At 51.8% G+C, this 17815-nt stretch overlaps 1 protein-coding gene across 11 annotated transcripts in view; it reads left to right on the forward strand.

Moving 5' to 3' along the window:
- SRGAP2 (SLIT-ROBO Rho GTPase activating protein 2) overlaps positions 1-13294 on the forward strand; it is a 243238-nt gene extending 229944 nt beyond the window's left edge. For 3 of the 11 annotated variants that reach the window (XM_045841327.1, XM_045841329.1, XM_045841332.1), the window contains 5 exons: positions 2235-2415; positions 3888-4034; positions 7265-7306; positions 7500-7824; positions 9997-13294. In XM_045841327.1, the coding sequence (XP_045697283.1) occupies positions 2235-2415; positions 3888-4034; positions 7265-7306; positions 7500-7824; positions 9997-10380 (1079 nt within the window). In that variant the 3' untranslated portion in view covers positions 10381-13294. Of the gene's footprint in view, positions 1-2234; positions 2416-3165; positions 3832-3887; positions 4035-4401; positions 5166-7264; positions 7307-7499; positions 7825-8541; positions 8637-9996 lie in introns of those variants that run through there. The other 8 variants (XM_045841330.1, XM_045841331.1, XM_045841334.1 and 5 more) reach the window with 7 other exon arrangements.
- The last annotated feature ends 4521 nt before the right edge of the window (positions 13295-17815 follow it).

Raw genomic sequence — 17815 nt, forward strand, 5'->3', positions numbered from 1 at the left:
CCAGACTCCTGCCAGGTGCCTGGAGACTAAAGTGAGGAAGAGCTCACTTGAAAAGCAATAAGCCTGGGACATACAGAAGCTAAGGGCCAAAGACCCAACAGAAGCAAGTCAGAGGGGGTGGGAATCAGAACGCAAAGCCACACGCTTTCACCCCTGCTGGCTGGAAAAGTCCACCCTTTCCAGAATGAAGACATGCAGGCATTGCGGCCTGGTGGGTGTGCGTGGCAAGGTGGAATGCACAGTTGCCGTCCTCGGGCCCCTTGGCAGTGCCCACAATTTATTAGGGCCTGTCCAGCCGGCACATTTCCCCATCCTTCCAATCGCTTTGTACCCCAGTTCTGGATCACTTGGGCTCTGGGAGTCTCAGCAGCTGACAAGGGGCCTTCCGATTCTCTGGGCATGAAAATGAAATAGCGCATATTGCAAAGCGTTCCCTGCTCCCAGCCTTGCAGTGAATTCTGCAGTCCTCAGGCAGCTTTTAAAGGAGAAAACATTAGGGCTGCTTATTTGGACCTGATGTCAGATTGGTCATTTACCATATTATGGCGGGGGGGGAGTAAGTAAATGGGAACTTTGAATTTGGTTAGCCTATCTCGTGCCCACCACTGCTAGAGGCTTTATGTCTTATCTCCTAATCCCTGGTGACATAGAGCTGCTATTTTTGAGAAAATTGAGTTAGAAAGGTCATGTGCCACACCTGGGGCTGTGCAGAACTGAGAGTGGGATGTGTGGAAGGCCTTCTCTGGTCCGCCACCTGCAGTGGAGCCTCGGCCCTGCCCGTTCAGGAGCACACTCGCCCGCCAGGGCCGGCTAGGCACAGGCTTGTCGGTGAGCAGCCTTTCTCTCTCGCTGCTCAGAATATCTGACTTAACTCTCAGTGGCAGTTTTCTAGGAGCCTCCTCTTTGCTCCCTGACCACTACGTGCAGTCCGGAACAGATAGCAGTGACAGTAAGGACAATGGCTGACACACACGGAACACTTACTGTGAGCCCGGCACTGTCCTAACCACTTTTACAAATTGTTATTCATACAAACAAACAAACAAACCAAACAAAAAACCAAACTCCTAGATGCAGAAAACAGAATGGTGGCTCCCATGGGGGAAGGAGAGTGGGGGAGGAGGTAAAAGGGGCCAAATATGTGGGGGCAGAAAGAGACTAGGCTTCAGGTGGCGAGCACACCATGGGGTGTACAGTTGCTGTATTATGAAGTTGTGCACCTAACTTTATATACTGTTTTAACAATATTGTCCCAATAATTTTCATTTTAAAAAACTATTAATCGGTGGGAAAAGAAAAAAATTATGAATCAACCCCTCATAACAATTTCATGTAAAAAGCACTTTTACTATCCCCATTTTATAGACAAGATGGAAGCTCACACGTAAGTAAAACACATTGCATTTGTAAACCCCTTTTAATTTTTCAAATCACTTTTATGTGCATTTTTCCATATATTACCTAAAATATATTTACAAATTTTGTTCCTTGGAAAGTTGATAAGGCAAGTTACTTTCTCTTTATAGAAACTAATCCCTGGCTGGTGTGGCTCAGTGGATTGAGCACGGGCCTGCGAACCAAAGGGTTGCCGGTTCAATTCCCAGTCAGGGCACATGCCTGGGCTGCAGGTCAGGTCCCGAGTTGGGGGTGCGTGAGGCAACCACACATTGATGTTCTTCTTCCTCTCTTCCTCCCTTCCCCTGTCCCTAGAAATAAATAAGTAAAATATTTTTTAAAAAGAAACTAAAAGCTCATGTTCTACTGGGGGAATGCATAACATAGATTATTTAAAATACAGTATGATCAATGTTATGTAATTAATGGGATTATTTGTAAGCATCAAGAGAAATGATGCTCACAAATACAGTATGGCAAGGTCAATGAAAGGGGTTGGTCTGAAGGAACCATAGAAACACCAGGGAAGTTACTGTAGGAAGCAGGTGGTATTTGGCTTGTGACTTCACGTGGTTTATCAGGCAGGCGAGAGAGACAGGGATTCCTGGCGTAGGGAACAGCATGAACAAAGGCAAGGAAGGGCATATGAGTGCTTTCAGTTTGATGGCACAGACTACACAGGAATTTCTTGCTTTTTACATTATCCATGGCTTATTTTTCATATAAGGTTATTTTCCCACAACTGTACATTCAGCTAATTGAATCCCAGCTTTTCCGTTCAGTTTCCTGAGTCTGTGAATTCCAACAACATGTGTTTCCTTCTTTTCCGGCCCTCTCAGAGTGTGAGCCCATCGAGGCCATTGCCAAGTTTGACTATGTGGGCCGGACAGCCCGAGAGCTGTCCTTCAAGAAGGGGGCATCCCTGCTGCTTTACCAACGGGCTTCTGACGACTGGTGGGAAGGCCGGCACAATGGCATCGACGGACTCATCCCCCATCAGTACATCGTGGTTCAAGACACGTACGTTAGGCCCCCTGACCTTCAGGCGTCCCCGGCTGCACTGTGGGAGTGAGGGTTTATTTCTGGAGCCACAGGGGGATAAGGGAGACCAGCCTCCAAGGGGTGTCAGCACAGTGCTGGGGTCACACAGTTCCTTGGAGGACCGCAAGACTCTGTGGAGAACTGCTTTTTATTCTTGCCACGCTCCGCTGCCACCCCCACCCCTGTCATTTAAAAGCTTGCCAGTCAGCACTCATCCACACTTAAGCCTGATGAGTGATAATGAGGGGTTATTATTTGACCACTCGTATTTCCTTTCTGGGAAGATCAGATTGGGAAAATATCCTTATTCCTCTTTCTTTTTTTAAAAGAACTATGCCCACCCTAAAAATGCCACTGTTGGTGTTTTTCCACTTAAATGAAAATGACAAGTTTCTTTCTAGGAGAAACCTAGCCTAAGCAGCCTCGTGGAACTGACCCAGTTCATTTAACCCAGATGAGGCAGACTTGGGAACAGACTGGGCGAAGAGGGGAAAGCATGTCAGTGAACAGAGGGAACATGAACTGGTCCCAAGGGACTTCACAGAATGGGCTGTCAATTGGTTCCCGTTCTTTGAAGCAATGGCTCCTGTTAGGAAGGCTTTCCCCACGCCCCCGCCCCCCCCCAGCCAGCCTCCCTGCCCCATTGCCCTGCCTCTGTTCCTGACTTCCTCCCTTCAGTGATGATGCTGTCAGTATTTTTAGTCCTTCCCTTAATATTATTTTTTAAAGGTTGATATCCTGAATGAGTCTACAGCCTCCCAGACTCTCCCCAGCTCGTTCTGCGGGGATATCCTCCCTCTGTTGATAACATCGCAAACCTGGTGGCCATCTGTGCGTGGACAGGACCCTCCCAAATTTAGCGTTATGACTTCACTACAGGACCGAGAGAAGATGAATTATGGGGGAGAAGGGGCTTCCTTTGTCATCGGTAGCCAGAGGGGCCAGGAGAGCAGTGGAGAGACCTGGGACCGGCTGGGACGCTCTAAGCGGGGCTGGATGCCCTACGACAGAGAGTGGCAGAGTCCTTTCTCAACACCGGCATCTCCAGAGCCACCACAGAGCGGACTGTCCTTACCCAGCAGTGCTCAGGACCTCAGCAGATAAACTGCAACCTGAACTGGCCTCCTCCTCCTCCAGGAGGCAGCCCCAGCACAGCTGCCCCAAGGAGAGCAGCGTGGGGTAGAAGGCAGACACCTCGAATCCAGGTGTCCCCCGGCCCAGCTCTCCAGAGGAGCTGAGGACCCTGCAGAGCTCAGCGGGATTATTTATTTTTATTTAAACAACCCTCCCGAGGCCCTTAGGTTTCCTCGCTTCTGCTCACAGAGCTAGCCCAGCCAGGTGTCGCTGCTGTCTCAGAGCTGTTGCGGGGTCGCGTGTGTGTTGGGGGGCCATCTTGCCAATTTAACACTGCTTTTTATGTTGTTTGTCCCTGCCTGTCCCTTCTCCCCCAGCGAGGACGGTGTCGTGGAGAGGTCCAGCCCCAAGTCTGAGATTGAGGTCATTTCTGAGCCACCTGAAGAAAAGGTGACAGCCAGAGCGGGGGCCAGCTGTCCCAGTGGGGGTCATGTAGCCGATATTTATCTTGCAAACATCAACAAGTAAGCTCTGCTTTTCATTTTCTGCTCCTCTGAATGACTTGCCACACCCAGCCTCACCCTCTGGCCTAACCCCCCTCTCCATTCTGAGCTGCGCGGAGGGCTCCAGCTGCCCCGGCCTAACAGGTTGCATGTGCTCCTTGCTGCTACAAGGCGGACAGGGCTGAGGAAGCTTCCGCGGGCCTCAGCAGCGGGCCCGGGTCTCCAGCCAGCTGCCGTCTTGCCATGGATGGGTGCTCTACCCTGTTCCCCCAGGGTTTGCCAGCTCTGATCTTTCTGGCCGTCTGACTGCTAAAACTTCGGCCAAAGCTTTGGTTACTCTAAGCAACTTGGTTTTCTGTTCTTCTCAGAGGTGCCTTCTCTTTTCCAGTCCTCACTCAAATAATGGTAGTCTGTGATGTCTTCCTTGGCCCTCGTGTGTCCGAAGACCCGAAGTCTTGTGTGCCTTCTGCTAGGCTCATGTTGCCCCAGAGGTTTATTTAGATGTCGTGTGTCTGTTTCTCGCCCTGTCCTGCACTCACTCCTGTGAAGGGAAGGAGACCACTGTGCCCCCAAGGAAAGCTTTGTCCTGAGCTCTTTATTCCTTTTCTAACCCCCAGCTCCCTTACCTTCCGCCCTGTCACACCAATAGAAATGATTTTCCATTTTTTCCCTGTTGCTTTAGCCCTGTGTACTATCCCTCCCTGTTAGTCCCTTTGCAGATTCCCACTCCTGTCCCGCAGGCTCTAAACACTGCCCCAGCTTTCACTGTGGCTGTTAGCGACATCGTGGGTTTTTAACTCCGCCCACACCCGGTCTGGCTGCCTAGAGGGATCCCACGCCTGCCTGCGAGCCGCTGCCTCCCCTCGAGACATTCAGGTTATTGGAAAACTAATCTCATCTCAAGGGGCCAGACACCAAGCCCCAGAGCCTACAGACCTCTTTCCGCCAGACCCTGAAACTTGGCCCAGTGCCAGCAGGATGACAAGCCCCAGGGCGCTCCTGATGAATATGGATTGGAGATGATGTACAGTTTTTATTCCCCTCTGGCTTCGGAGGAATGAAATGATTTGCACATTGAAAACCTGTTACCCGTAGCCTCTGGACACTGAAACTGGAAGGAGAATAAAAGATGCTTGTTGTTGTTAAACTGCACCAGGTCGCCCAGATCTCTTGGCTTTTTTCCAACCAGACGGTAGCCGGGGGCGTGGTTGGGGCACGTGGCTCTTGTCCATCTCTTTCACCCTCAAGTTAGTCAAGTAGCTCAATCAGCTCACTTAGTCAGTGTAGTTATAATCGAAGTCAGACCAGTAAAAATGATTGAGGATTTTATTTCCCTCCAGCATAGTGCCCTGCTGGGAGGGCAAGCTAGTAAAAAGTAACTGTGGGCTAGTCACATTTTTTCCCCTTATTTACAAGTCTATGTTAATCATAAACCTATAATCATAAGATCAGAAGCCTATAATTAACCCAGAAACCAAGGCAGAGTTAGTGGAGGGACAGTTAAATAATTAGTTAGGTACATACTTTTAAACCATCATCTATTTGATGTCATTTGTACAAAGGAATTCTGCAGAGTCTTAGCTGAAACAGTCAAAAGACAAACGTCTGGTAGAAAGTTAAGGCAGTTCCCTTGAGCTCCTTGCTCAGGGGTGTCAGGTTGGAGTGTTTGGAGGACACACGTGCCTGTGCACCAGCTCGTCCGTGGGGGCGGCAGCCCCTGGGCGTGCCGTGCCCTCGGGGTGAGTCTGCCTCCAGCTCCCGCCCCACATGTCACTCCTCAGGCTCCTCACTTCTCTGAGTGCCCAGGTTCCCTCTCGCCCAGACACACCTGCTGTCTCCTCACCTGGTCCTTCTCTCCTTTCAAGACCTAGTCCAAAGATTTACTTCTTTGGGGAAGACTTTCTGGTACCTCATAGTTCCTCAGCGCTGAACTAGGTGCCCTCGTTCTGTATTCCCAAAGCAGTCAGTACGTTTCAGGACTCCAGATGCACTCAGATCCCCCAGCAGGCCAAGCTTTTTGAAGCCAGGAACTCTGTCTTCCTCTCCTTAGACATCCCTGGGGCCTGGCCCAGGGCCGGGCACACTCCAGTCACTCCACAAATCTCAGCAGCTTTCGCCTTGTGAGCCGGCCATCCTCAAGTGGAAAAAGGAAATCAGCAGAGTTGTTAGGGTGTGGCATCTCTATGTAATTCCACACATTAATTGAGCACCTACTGCTGCACCAAGTGCCAGTGCTGGTTATTCAGAGAGGAATAAGATGGTCCCTGGCCTCAGAGCTCAGTCTGGCAGGGGAAATACCTTATAGTCAGGTAACTAAAAAGCACTGAGTGCCGTAGATGCCCTGAAGGAACAGGAGAGGGAATGATGGATTCTGCCTACTGTTGGATTTGGGTTCCAGGGAAGGAAAAGGGTTATTTCAACTGGGCTCTATAAGACACTGAGCACATCCTTTTTCCACTCAAGAATGGCTGGTGCTCACTGCTAAACTGCTGAGCAGGCAGCTTCCTGGAGTACGTAGTTTGTGCCAGGTCCTGGCCCAGGCCCCACAGATGCACAGTGAGGAAGACCTCACCAGCAGAGAGTACCAGGGCTGGCTTAGAATGCTGGCCCTGCCTCATGGGCTGGTTCCTACCCTTGCGCTTCTTCCATCCTTGGCTCCCACTCAGCCCCAGTCACCCTTCGTAGATTTAAGATCAAAGCTACTTAGCTGCCATCCCAAACCAGAAGTTCCATTGCTTCTTAGATTGGGTCCTTGAGAATCTAATTCCAAACAAAAATGAAATGATTCAGCAGTGGGCAACACCCTTATAACCAGGACTCTGCCAAAGCATTGCATGTGAGGACCTTAGTGGTCTGAAACCAACTGACTCAGAACCAGGGCTCAGCCCAGTGCCGGGTGCCTTAGGGTCACGTAGATGTGTTTCTGCCCTAAGAAGACGCACAAGCTCAGTCCTGACTCTGCAACATTGCAGACTTTGGGAAAATATTCTGTTTCATGTCTACAAAATAACTAACAGTAACCTCTTGCCAAAGACCAAATGATTTAAGCCTTGCAATTGGAGAAAGAAATGGGCTAAAATTTGGAAAAGTCAAGTCTCCTCTTACCTGCAATTCCCCACCTCCTTGGTGATGGTGAGACTTTTTTTCCTACGCGGGGCCTCGTTTCTGTTCAAAGCAGGTAATAGAGGGACCTTTCCATGAATCTCTCTCCCATTAGAAACTTTCACTTAATCAGACATTTTTCCTGACAGCAGCACCTTACGTCTTGGGAACTCAAAGCCCACGACTACCAAGTAAGTATCCACTCTCCTTTGCCCAGGTCGGGTGGCAGGGGAACAGGGACATGGAGAAAGCAGGGAGAGCCAGCTCAGCGGCCTCTCCTTCCAGAAGTCCCTGGGTGCCAGCACCTGCCCCTCTCACACTCGGCCGCGCTTCCTCGGAGCCAGGGCTCCCTGGTCACACTGCCCTCTCTGTTTGTGATTGAAGGCAAAGGAAACGGCCAGAATCGGGGAGCATCCGGAAAACATTTCGGAGTGACAGCCATGGGCTGAGTGGTTCCCTCGCTGACTCCGCCTCCCCAGGGGTGGGGGCTAGCTGCCGCCCATCTTCCCAGCCCGTCATGAGCCAGAGTCTCCCCAAGGAAGGGCCAGATAAGTGTTCTGTCAGTGGGCACGGGAGCCTCAACTCCATCAGCCGCCACTCCTCCCTGAAGAATCGGCTGGACAGTCCCCAGATCCGGAAGACAGTGACAGCCGGCAGGTCAAAAAGCTTCAATAACCATCGGCCCATGGATCCTGAGGTCATTGCACAGGTAACTGAGGGCTCCTGGACAAGCAGCTGGCGTGTCTGCACTTGTCGCTACTGCTTAGTGCAGCCCATGTTTATGACAGAAATAGCACAGTTCTTTGTGCATGATATCCCGAGTTCAGGGACTGGTGGACATCTGGACCTGATAAGATGGCCTTCCAAGAAACTGGCCAGTCCCTCTCTCCCCAAGAAGAACTTGAAGACAGAATAAAAGAATTCAGGCTTCTTGTTCATATATAGTCTATTTGCAAGGCTGTTGTAATTTTCTTTTATCTTTATTATATTATTCCCATTACCATTTAGTCCCCTTATACCCCCAGCAATCACCACACTGTCTGTTGTAATTTTTAAAGCCAGAGTTACAGATGGAGTATTTTGACAGAGTCTTTTTAGCCCACATTTTGAGTCTTGAGACCCTGGTAGACTTGGGGAAGCTGCGTGAAGGTTGAGACTCAGATGTAGTTCTGGCCACGTGTTTGTACCCTCTGCCCACCCCCATCACCCCATTTCCAAGGGTAATACCTGGTCCCCAGCAGTAGATAGGCAGTCAGTCAGCAATCTGCTCCTGAAGGCCCCAAAACACTGCAGCTGGGGGCCCAGGTACCAAAAGAGTTTCCAGCCCAAGTCTCCAGATGCAGTGGAGATGAGCTCCGTGGTCACGGGGGTCTTTTTTCCTTGTACACGCTGCACTGACAAGTCTCTGTTTTTCATGAAACGTTAGAGATCCAACCCCACCTCTAAAAATACGACTACCAGGCCCACACCAAGCAGCTCATTCAGACGTCTCTCCCAACTCTATAATTTTCATTAGACCAGGTAGGAACCAAGGGCTCGTTGTTGCCCTCTTCTGTCTCAACCAAGTTGAGATTCTCCTCGCACCGTCTTCCAGGGGGCAGTGCAGACTGGGTATGGTCTCTGTTGGCTTAATTGTGGCGCTCTGCTTAGGGAAGGTGTACCTGGCGAGCTCAGCATTAAGTTCTGGGCTGAGATGTCTTGCTTTTACTAGACTTCTATTTCTGTGCCTCTACTTAAGCTCTTGACTGCAGTCTGCTTTGCACCTCGGGAATCCTCCCAGCTCCCTCTTTGGCCAGGTGTCAATAGGAATGTCAGAATCAGTACATAGCTGGGACACACTCTAACTGCAGAGTGGGACCATGGAGGACAGTGGGGTCCTTCCGGAGCATGTTTAAGGTTTGAGAACAGCATAGGGGTGCATGAAATTACATCACTGTCAACAGAACAAATGGATCACCCTGCGGGACAGACACCTTAACCGAGGGCTTTTGCTTAGAACATACAGTCTTTCAGTATGAACCTAATTCCAAGAGAGGAGCCTGGTGGTGATTTGGGGGGGCGGGGGGGCGGGGGACATAAGTGTGCGGGGAGGGAGAGAGTGAGGAAAGGAGCTGGGAGGTCTCCCTGGGAGGCAGCTGGCTGCATACAAAAGGTCTTTGGTTCTGTCTTGAGCCCCTGAGCTAGGACTTCAGGATCCTTAAAGGTCTGCAGTGTTCCACTGTGACTTGCGGGAGGTGATTCTCCTACGTGGGCTCTGGCTCCCCCTCCTGGTAACTCTTTGGTCCCCTTTCTTGGTGATGGGTAGAAGGAAATGGCTTCATCCAGTTGGCAGGGAGGGGTCTGGGGAGGTGTCCTGATGAATCTTCAGGGCCAAGGCTCTTAACCCTTTCCTTAGCCCTTGAAGAGGAAAAATCAACCTTCTTAACCTTTGGCCTTGAAGTCCAAGAGAACAAAAATCATACTTCATTTCTACCACTTTTTAAAAAAGCATATACCAACGTAGAAAGGTTGCATGATGAATCCCATGTACCCATGACGAAACTCCTGGCCGCCCTCAGCTCATCTACCTTTTCCCTCCCCGTGGGATTATAGAAATACTTCATCCATAGCCATTTCAGTGCATATCTAAAACCCGAGAACTTGTGAAAACATCTCAACCAGCCTTTCTAAAGGAAAAAAATCTCACAATAATGCAAATCCCTTTGTCTCCCCTCCCCCACATTCTGAACATTCGTATGTTCAAGGATTTTGGCCAAGTAAAATAATCTGGACATCTCATTGCCATTGGTTTCTCCGTGATTTGGCCTGTGGTGTTGAAATAGGATCCTTGGGGACTTCTCCCTACATTCGCCTCACCTCCTCCTTTTTCCTGTTTTCGCAGGATATTGAGGCAACTATGAACTCTGCCCTGAACGAGCTGCGGGAACTGGAGCGGCAGAGCAGCGTCAAGCACACGCCTGACGTGGTTCTGGACACCTTGGAGCCCCTCAAAACCTCCCCGGTGGTGGCCCCCACGTCAGAGCCCTCCAGCCCCCTGCACACCCAGCTCCTCAAGGACCCCGAGCCCACCTTCCAGCGCAGTGCCAGCACAGCTGGGGACATCGCCTGCGCCTTCCGGCCTGTCAAGTCCGTCAAGATGGCTGCCCCCGTCAAGCCACCAGCCACGCGACCCAAGCCCACTGTCTTCCCCAAAACAAATGCCACTAGCCCTGGTGTCAACTCATCAGCTTCCCCACAGTCCACTGACAAGTCTTGTACTGTCTGAGGGGTATAATTTAATTGTTCTAGACAAGGGGACTGGAGGGACTGACTGTTATTAAAATCTTCCTATTTAACTAGCTTGGGGACTTCAGTTGAAAATTAGATTTAAGTTGTTCTTGCAGGAATTAGTCTTTCCATCACCCCAAACCTTGAGAATGAAGCCCTCATTACCACCCTGCCCGGCCCTTACCACTGCCCTCTGCTTCCCCCAGTCGTCGTAATTCAGCCAGCTGCAGTGCATACTGTTCTTAGGTTAGCCAGAGATAGATTTTTCCATTATCAGGTCACTGTGAAATCTGGCCAGGCACGTCGTCCTGAGGACCTGGGCTCAAGTCTCAGTCCCCTCAGGCAAGGGATGCCTAACCAGATGGCTGGCTACTGACATCCAGCCCTCGGTGGCGTCTTGTTTTGGGTACTGGTTGTAGAGAATCACATAAAGTCCATTAAGTCCTTCCGTCATTTTACACACACAAGCACGCACACACGCTTTTCTAGTCTCTGGCATGTGTAGCCTCCTGGTCCTAGACGGGTCAGTTTCTTTGTAAGTTACTGTGGCAGTTCACACAGGAGCCACCAGGGGTCTCTGTTTCCATTATAAATCTCGTTCTGTCTCAGCCAGGGAACCTAGCCTTTGATATCTCTCCATCACGTGAAATTTAGCAGAATGGGACTCAGTCCTGTAATGTTTGGGGGTTGGGGGCTTTCTCTCTGTCCTCTATTGGTGTGAATTGGTCCTCGGTGTTTGCTTTTGCTCCCCTCCATCCTCTAGAACCACAACTCAGTCTTATTGTGGAGCTTCTCAACTTTTTCTGAATATACGGGCATTTGTTAGCTTTCTCTCTTTGTCTCTGATGGACCATTTTCCATTTAAGATGATCTCCTGTATAAGACAGTTTTATAGCTGATTCCATGTGGAGTAGAGTCTTAAGAGGGTTTCATTGCATTTATGGCAGGTTTGGAAAAGGCAAGAAATGGATCCTTCCTCCTCCCACTTATTTGGGCACTTAAGACTTAAAATTCATTACTCTATTAAAAAATTAAATTCAGCTTTGCTCACCCTAAAACTGTTCCCAAAAGAAAACTTATCCTAAGTTCACCCCCTAGTTCGGTTATTCCATAAGGTCTCTCTTTTCAGGGACCAACAAGGGCTTGGGAGAGCCCTAGTTAGATTAAAGAGAGACATTTCTCCTTAAAACATACTTTTATTCAAACAAGGACAACTGAGAGAACCTAGGCCCCACGGGCTTTGACATCTTCCCAGGGCCAAAGTCTAAGAAAATGAAAAATTGGATGCTGAACATTTTGGCCTTGTTTCTGGTTCTCCTCCAAAAAGTAAAAATGATGCCCTTGTCTGCTGTGACCCAGTCTGCACACCTGGTGCCGTGGTCCCAGCTCCCCTAGCATCTCGCTGTCCCAGGGGACTGGAGCCGGGGACAGGCACGTGCCAGATCTGCTTGAGTTAAAGCTGAAACTCATTCCTCTGTCTGTTTTCTGGTTTTAAAGCTGCAACTTTTAGCCTTATTTTGTGTAGTTCAGGAGAAACTGTGGGTTGCCGTTCCAGGGGGGAAATCTGAATTTTATCTTTAGCCTAGAGGGTCCTTTTTGGACCAACATTTGAGGTTGGTAGTTGGCTCCGTGGAAGTGGTAGGATTTTCCTTGTTCTCTGTGAAGGAAAAGAGGAGCTCTGTGGAGAACCGCGGTTTGGAAGGAAACCCATCCTGCAGGATGCCCAGGAGGGGCGGGCAGCGCCTCCAGTGCAGCGAGGCGGCCCGTGAGGAGCAGCCCCCAGTCCCCTGGGTTCCCGGCTTCAGTTGCTCCGTTTGGTGGTCTGTCCTTGTCTGTCACCTGGACTCACACAAGTCTCGAGCCAACAGGGTCTTGCATACCCGAGGATCTATCTCCTTGCTGAAAAGGGAACCCCACCCTTCACTGTACATTCCTTCTGATCCAACTGATCCAAACTGGCACCCACACCTGCCCTCTCCCCCTCCCTCTGGCACACTCCTCTCTAAGAAAGTAAAAGCAAAGCTTTCTTATTGCCAGTGCTCTGGGCCTACTCTGTTGCTCCTGCCTTATTTCCCTTTCAGCCCCGTCCACGACTGTTCGCCATCCCCTTGGTCAGTGTCCATCTGCTGATTTGCATCATGAATTGGACAGTGTGTGAATGATCACCGACTCCCCCTGCTCCGGGAGCCGAGCTGTCTTCCCCTCTCTGGTGCTCCCGACACCTGTGAGACGGTCCTGTCGAGAGGACCAGGAACCTGCAGAAGGAGAGTCCTTCTCAACAGAGCTCATTGCAGTCAACTGGAATTGAGGTTACACACTGTGATTTTTACACCGAAAAGCCAAAAGGAGCTGGCCACCCCCGGGCCAGGGGAGACCAGCCTTCCTCCGACGTGCTTGCCTAAACCAGCATGATGTCCCCAAGAGCCCCACTCTGGCCCTTGAGGCATGGATCCTTACCCTGGTGTGGAATCTGACTGTTCAGCCTCGGGGGAACAGAGGCGGGGTGGGGCTACCAGCATCCACTTTGGAAAAAGAGAGGAGTTTGCAGCCAGCAGCCTATAAACTGGAAACTCTGGTCTCAGCCAACCTCCTCAGGGCACCCTGGCTTCTCCCCGAGGAGAAGAGGAGAGATGACGCCAGCGACAGGATGCGCAGACCACCGGAAGGGCTGGTGTGGATGTGCTCGCGTTCAGAAGAGAAGTTAGAGCTTCCAGGGAATCGCAGTGTTGTGGCGTCTGACTTGTATGTCACGTTTGTGTACAATGGTATATTCTTTAAATAGTGTCGATAACTGGAATATTGTATGTATGCTTGGAGATGCTTTGTGTGAACCTAAGACTGTCACTCAACAGATGTTGGATTGGGGAAAATCCAAAGCACAACTTCGAAATAAAACACATTTTTAGGTTTCAGTGCTGCAGTTCATATGCCCCTTCTCCACTCTCTGAAGTCTCCGAGGCGTGAGTCCAGCTGTCCAGGAGGGCTGTGTTGTGTGCGTGGTACCAGAGTGTTGCCTGGCCACAGAGCAAGAAATCAGGTGACGTTGGGAGCCAACCACCTTCTCCCTCCCCCGAGCAAGTGCAGCACAGGTGCACTCAGAATGTGGACTTTTCCCCCTAGTGTTTTTATTCAGCCTCTGGGTAAAATTTAAGAGGTTGTGTAGAAAGTCTTCCAGCTCTCCATTGGGCAGTCTGTTGCCATGAGAACCATCTCCTCTGCAGAATCCACCTCCCGTGTTTTCAGCGAGGACTGTTCTCATTTCTGTCTCCAGTCAGATTTCCCACTTGGAGGAGTGGGGCCTGCGAAGTTGCTTGGAGGCAGTGCCAGCCACAACCAAGGGCGGCTGAAGGCTTGAGTCCTACAGCCGAAGCCCTGAGCCACTCTGCCTTTGGCAGTCCGGGAGGAGAGCTGACCGGTATGCTCGAGCTGCTGGTGTGCTGGGCACCAGGGCAGGGCGCACACAGAAATGCTGCCTCTCTTTAGATTCTTATCCTGGCTGGTCCTGAGCTCAAGGCTCAAGTTAATCAAAGGTAACAACTTAAATGTATCCACATGCCCCTAGGGCTCACTGTTGTTCTTAGTGGGCTTGTTCTAATACCAGAAGCCCTGGGTGAAATCTTGTAGCCAAGGGAGCGGCGAGTGTTCAGTGATCGCACCAGCACTCCTGCTTCGGGCCCTGGACCGGGCACTGCCTCCTCTGAGGTTTGCCGCCTTCACCTGCTACTCCAGTGTCTCCAGTGTGGCTGCCGTGCCCTTCCGATCCGTCATCTTCCTCCCCCACACTTCAGTGGTGGAGCTACATCTTGAGCTGCTCTTGCTGGTCATTTGTTCTCGACTCTCCTGCCACCCTGTGTGCTGGATGCACCCCCACTCCTGAGTGTAGGTGACGAGCTATGAGAGGGAGCCAGTTCTTGAGCTGTGAGCCAAGGACCAAAGAACCTTCTCTCGGAGTCCTAAGGCAAAGGTGGCTGTTCTGTAGGGATTCTTTTCATTCATTCTACATATTCTGATGGCAGCTTGGATGGAAACTAGTGACAATGACACACAGGCCCATTCCATGCAGGCAGAAACCAACAAGGGAGATCAGGTGGGTATGAGTTAGGAAACGGTCTTTGTGATTATCTAATCTAAGTGTTCATATCCATAGTAGGTATATGAAGCTTCCTTTTCCTTAGGAGTTAGCAACCCTGGCATATTGACGTATGCCAAAGACTCATTCACATGGTCCGTCAGCAAAGAGCTTCCCTGTGTGCTGAGCACTGTCATACAATGTTGAACAGGAGAGATGGATAATGGAACTTGCTTTCTAGTTTCAGGGAGAAGAGATCATCAAAATAATGTTACTCCGAAAATGAAATGATGGAGTAAGATAGTGAGTGCTGGGTTGGTTGGGACAGGCTGTTGGCAGGCAAGGAGTGGTCCGTCAGGACTTCTGGCTGGCCTGGCAAAGTCAAGCTGACTGTTAGTCGTCCAAGTGGAAACCCCAAATAGACTCTTGGCTATACGGATGTGGATCAGATCATACCTGAAAGAATTTAGGGGCAGATCGTACCTGAAAACAAATTCAGTAACTAGTACATTATAGATGTATTCAAACTATGAGATTCCCAGAAAGGGAATATAAATAGAAAGAGAAGGTAATCATCAGAAATCCTGCAGAGAAGGAGCCAGAGGGAGTGAGTGACAGGTAGGTGGCTGGGAGAGCGGAGACCAAGAGAAGGAATGTTTCAGCATGGGCGGGGGGTGGGGGGGTGCCGGGTCAGCGGCAAATCAGGTGGGGTGCGTGGGGTGCGATGAGGCTGGGGAGAGAGGTACTCCTGGGTGACCGGGGCAAGAGCACTCTCATGGAGGGGAAATGAGTCCGATGGGGGAGGGCAGGGCCGCAAATAGGAAGGGAAGGGGGAGTGGGGAACTCCTGGCAGCTCATTTACAGGTGTTTTGATTGGGGAGCATCAGATGGTGTCGGTGTCTCGGGAGCAGGTTCCGTTTCTGGAATGGACAGCACCGGTGCGTGTTTACCCCGGGGGCAGGGCCCGGCTGGGTGGAAAGAGCGACTGTGCCGAAGAGGGTGGGGGGCAGGCACAGGGGGAAGGAAGGGCTGAGGAGCCAGGGCAGAGGCCCTTCCAGCGCAAGAGAGGGGAGGCAGGTGTGAAAGGCAGGCGTGATACAAGGCCGGCAGTGGCTGTGAGACTGAGGAAAAAGGAGTTCCCTTTTGATTGCATCTTTTATTTTAGTGAGGTTTAAGGCAAAGACTAGCTGAGGGAGTGGGAGGGAACGTTGAGTAGGTTTGAAGAGTTAAGAGAATGAATACTCACTTTCCCTGCCAAGACAGACAGCACCTCGTGGCTCAGGGGCCGATTTCCTTCAGGGGCGCTGCTCCCACAGTGCCTTGTCCTCCCGCTTGGGGGCGCTTGGGGGCACGGGGCAGGAGAGTGCCAGGTCTGGCTTCAGGGTCTGCCCTTCCTTCCCCACACACAGCTCCTGCCAGAGCTGGCTGGCGAAGGTGGTAAGGAGCAGCCCTCGGAGACCGTGTCCCTCGGCCCTGCGTGAGTGACTGAGCACGCTGAGTGCACACACCCAGCTCTTCCCCACCCACCTGTCCCAGTTACTCCTCCTTCCCCCTCTCCTGTGAGGCGCTGTGACACCCCACAGGTGAGGCAGCTGTGACAGACAGCCCTCTTGAGGTTTCTGCTCAAGAAGGGGCAGAAGAGGCGACTAGTGTTTGTTCGGGGCCTACTCGGCGGCAGGCCCTTGTCTCGTTGTGTTCTACACCGACCCCAAGAGAGAAGTTGCGTGACTTGCTCAAGATCACGCAGAGCAAATGGTAGAGTCGGGACTCAAACCTCTGTGATGGCAAAGCTCCTGCCCTTCCCAGTATACGCTCGGCCTCCCTTCGCAGAAGGCAGACGTGAGCTTTTCCCCCCAGAGCGGCCATCAAAGGCACCAACCCTACCCCCTCTGGCCCTTGTCCTACTGCTGAATTGCCACTTCTGTTTCTATGGCTCCTCAGAGCCACTCGGGAACAGGTGGTGGAGCCTCTCACAGACTTCCCCTTCGGGAGGCCTCCAGGCTCCTGCGCCACCGCGAATGAAACGATGGCCATGCTGCCCAGCTGGGGCCAGCAGCTCAAAGGCACAGGCAAGGCATTCGTTCGCTGTGTCCACACAGAGAATGGAACCTCCCAGAGAGGGCCTAGCGAAGCCGTCAGTGCGCAGGGCTCCAGCCCTGCCCCCACCGCTTCCCCGTTCTCTGGCCCTGCCACGCAGGGTGCTCTGGACAAGCCCCTCTCGTCCCACGCTTCTGTGCCCCTGCACGCGTTCCCACTGCCTGCAGGGCCTTGCCTGGACCCTCAGTCCTCTGCCTCTGTCTTTCTCCAAACTCTGCTGGAGCATCCTTTCTTCCGGCCAGCTCTTCCGGACCACCCCCTCTAGGCTGACCCCTCTGCCAGGCTCACCAACTCACCACCAGCTGAGTTTGTGTCTCCCAGCATTCACCACGCTGCCCTGAACCCCAGCTCCTGGGGACAGCACACCGTGCCTGCTCTGGGGGTGCCTGCTTCCTAGTGAGAGCCCGACACACACAGGCACTGCTCTGGGGGTGCTTTGGAAACTGGGGGTGGGGGAGAGATTAAGCTTGCTGGAGGGAGAAGAGGAAGGGTGCTGGTGAGGGCTGAGCAGGCTTATCAGGGAAAAATAGGTAGACTTTTAGGGATAGGCTAGGTTGTGTTACAAACCTCAATGGCTTAAAACAACAAAGGTTGTTAATCACCAAGGCTACGTGTTCCCTGTGGGCCGGCGTGGGCTCTGCTCACGACGGTCACTCAGGGAGTCTGACTGAGAGAGCAGGCATAGTGTCTCACAGAGCCCCACTATCAGAAAGCAAGGGGCTCTTGCATCAGCAGCTAATGCTTTGGTTGGGAAATCACCAGGCCCCACCCAGTCGCAGGGTGCCAAGAAAGTCTACCGTGAGCAGGCAGGTGAAAAGCTCGGAATCCTGGGTGGAGAGCGGGAGGATCTCAGGGATGTTTCTCCCGCTGCTGCTGGGACGAGCCACAGGTAGCCCCTCTGGGTAGGGCCCAGCGGCAGCGCCACAGGCCCCAGGTGAACCACAGGTGTGCCTCTCTGAGCAGAAGGCCCTTTTTAGCTGGGCTCCTTTTCTGGTGTCGCTGTGCTAGGGGTGGGGCTGCCAGAGGAAACCACCAGGTATGCCATGGGAAAGTCCCTCCAGCATTCTGTAGAAGCATGGAATTTCCTGGTTGCCACCATTTCTTATTCAACTGCCACCTCGGAGCTGCCCAGAGCAGGGCTGACCTCTGCAGCCTCCTAGGAAATTTCACGCGGGGTGCCGAGGCCGGGCTGGGAATCCGCTATCCCTGGGTCCCAGCCCCAGCGGTGCCTGAAGATCATGGGCAAATCACTAAAGGCGTGTGGGTC

The sequence above is a fragment of the Phyllostomus hastatus genome, unplaced genomic scaffold, assembly GCF_019186645.2.
Source record: "Phyllostomus hastatus isolate PE091 unplaced genomic scaffold, TTU_PhHast_1.1 phas_contig_36, whole genome shotgun sequence".
NCBI classification, from domain to species: domain Eukaryota; kingdom Metazoa; phylum Chordata; class Mammalia; order Chiroptera; family Phyllostomidae; genus Phyllostomus; species Phyllostomus hastatus.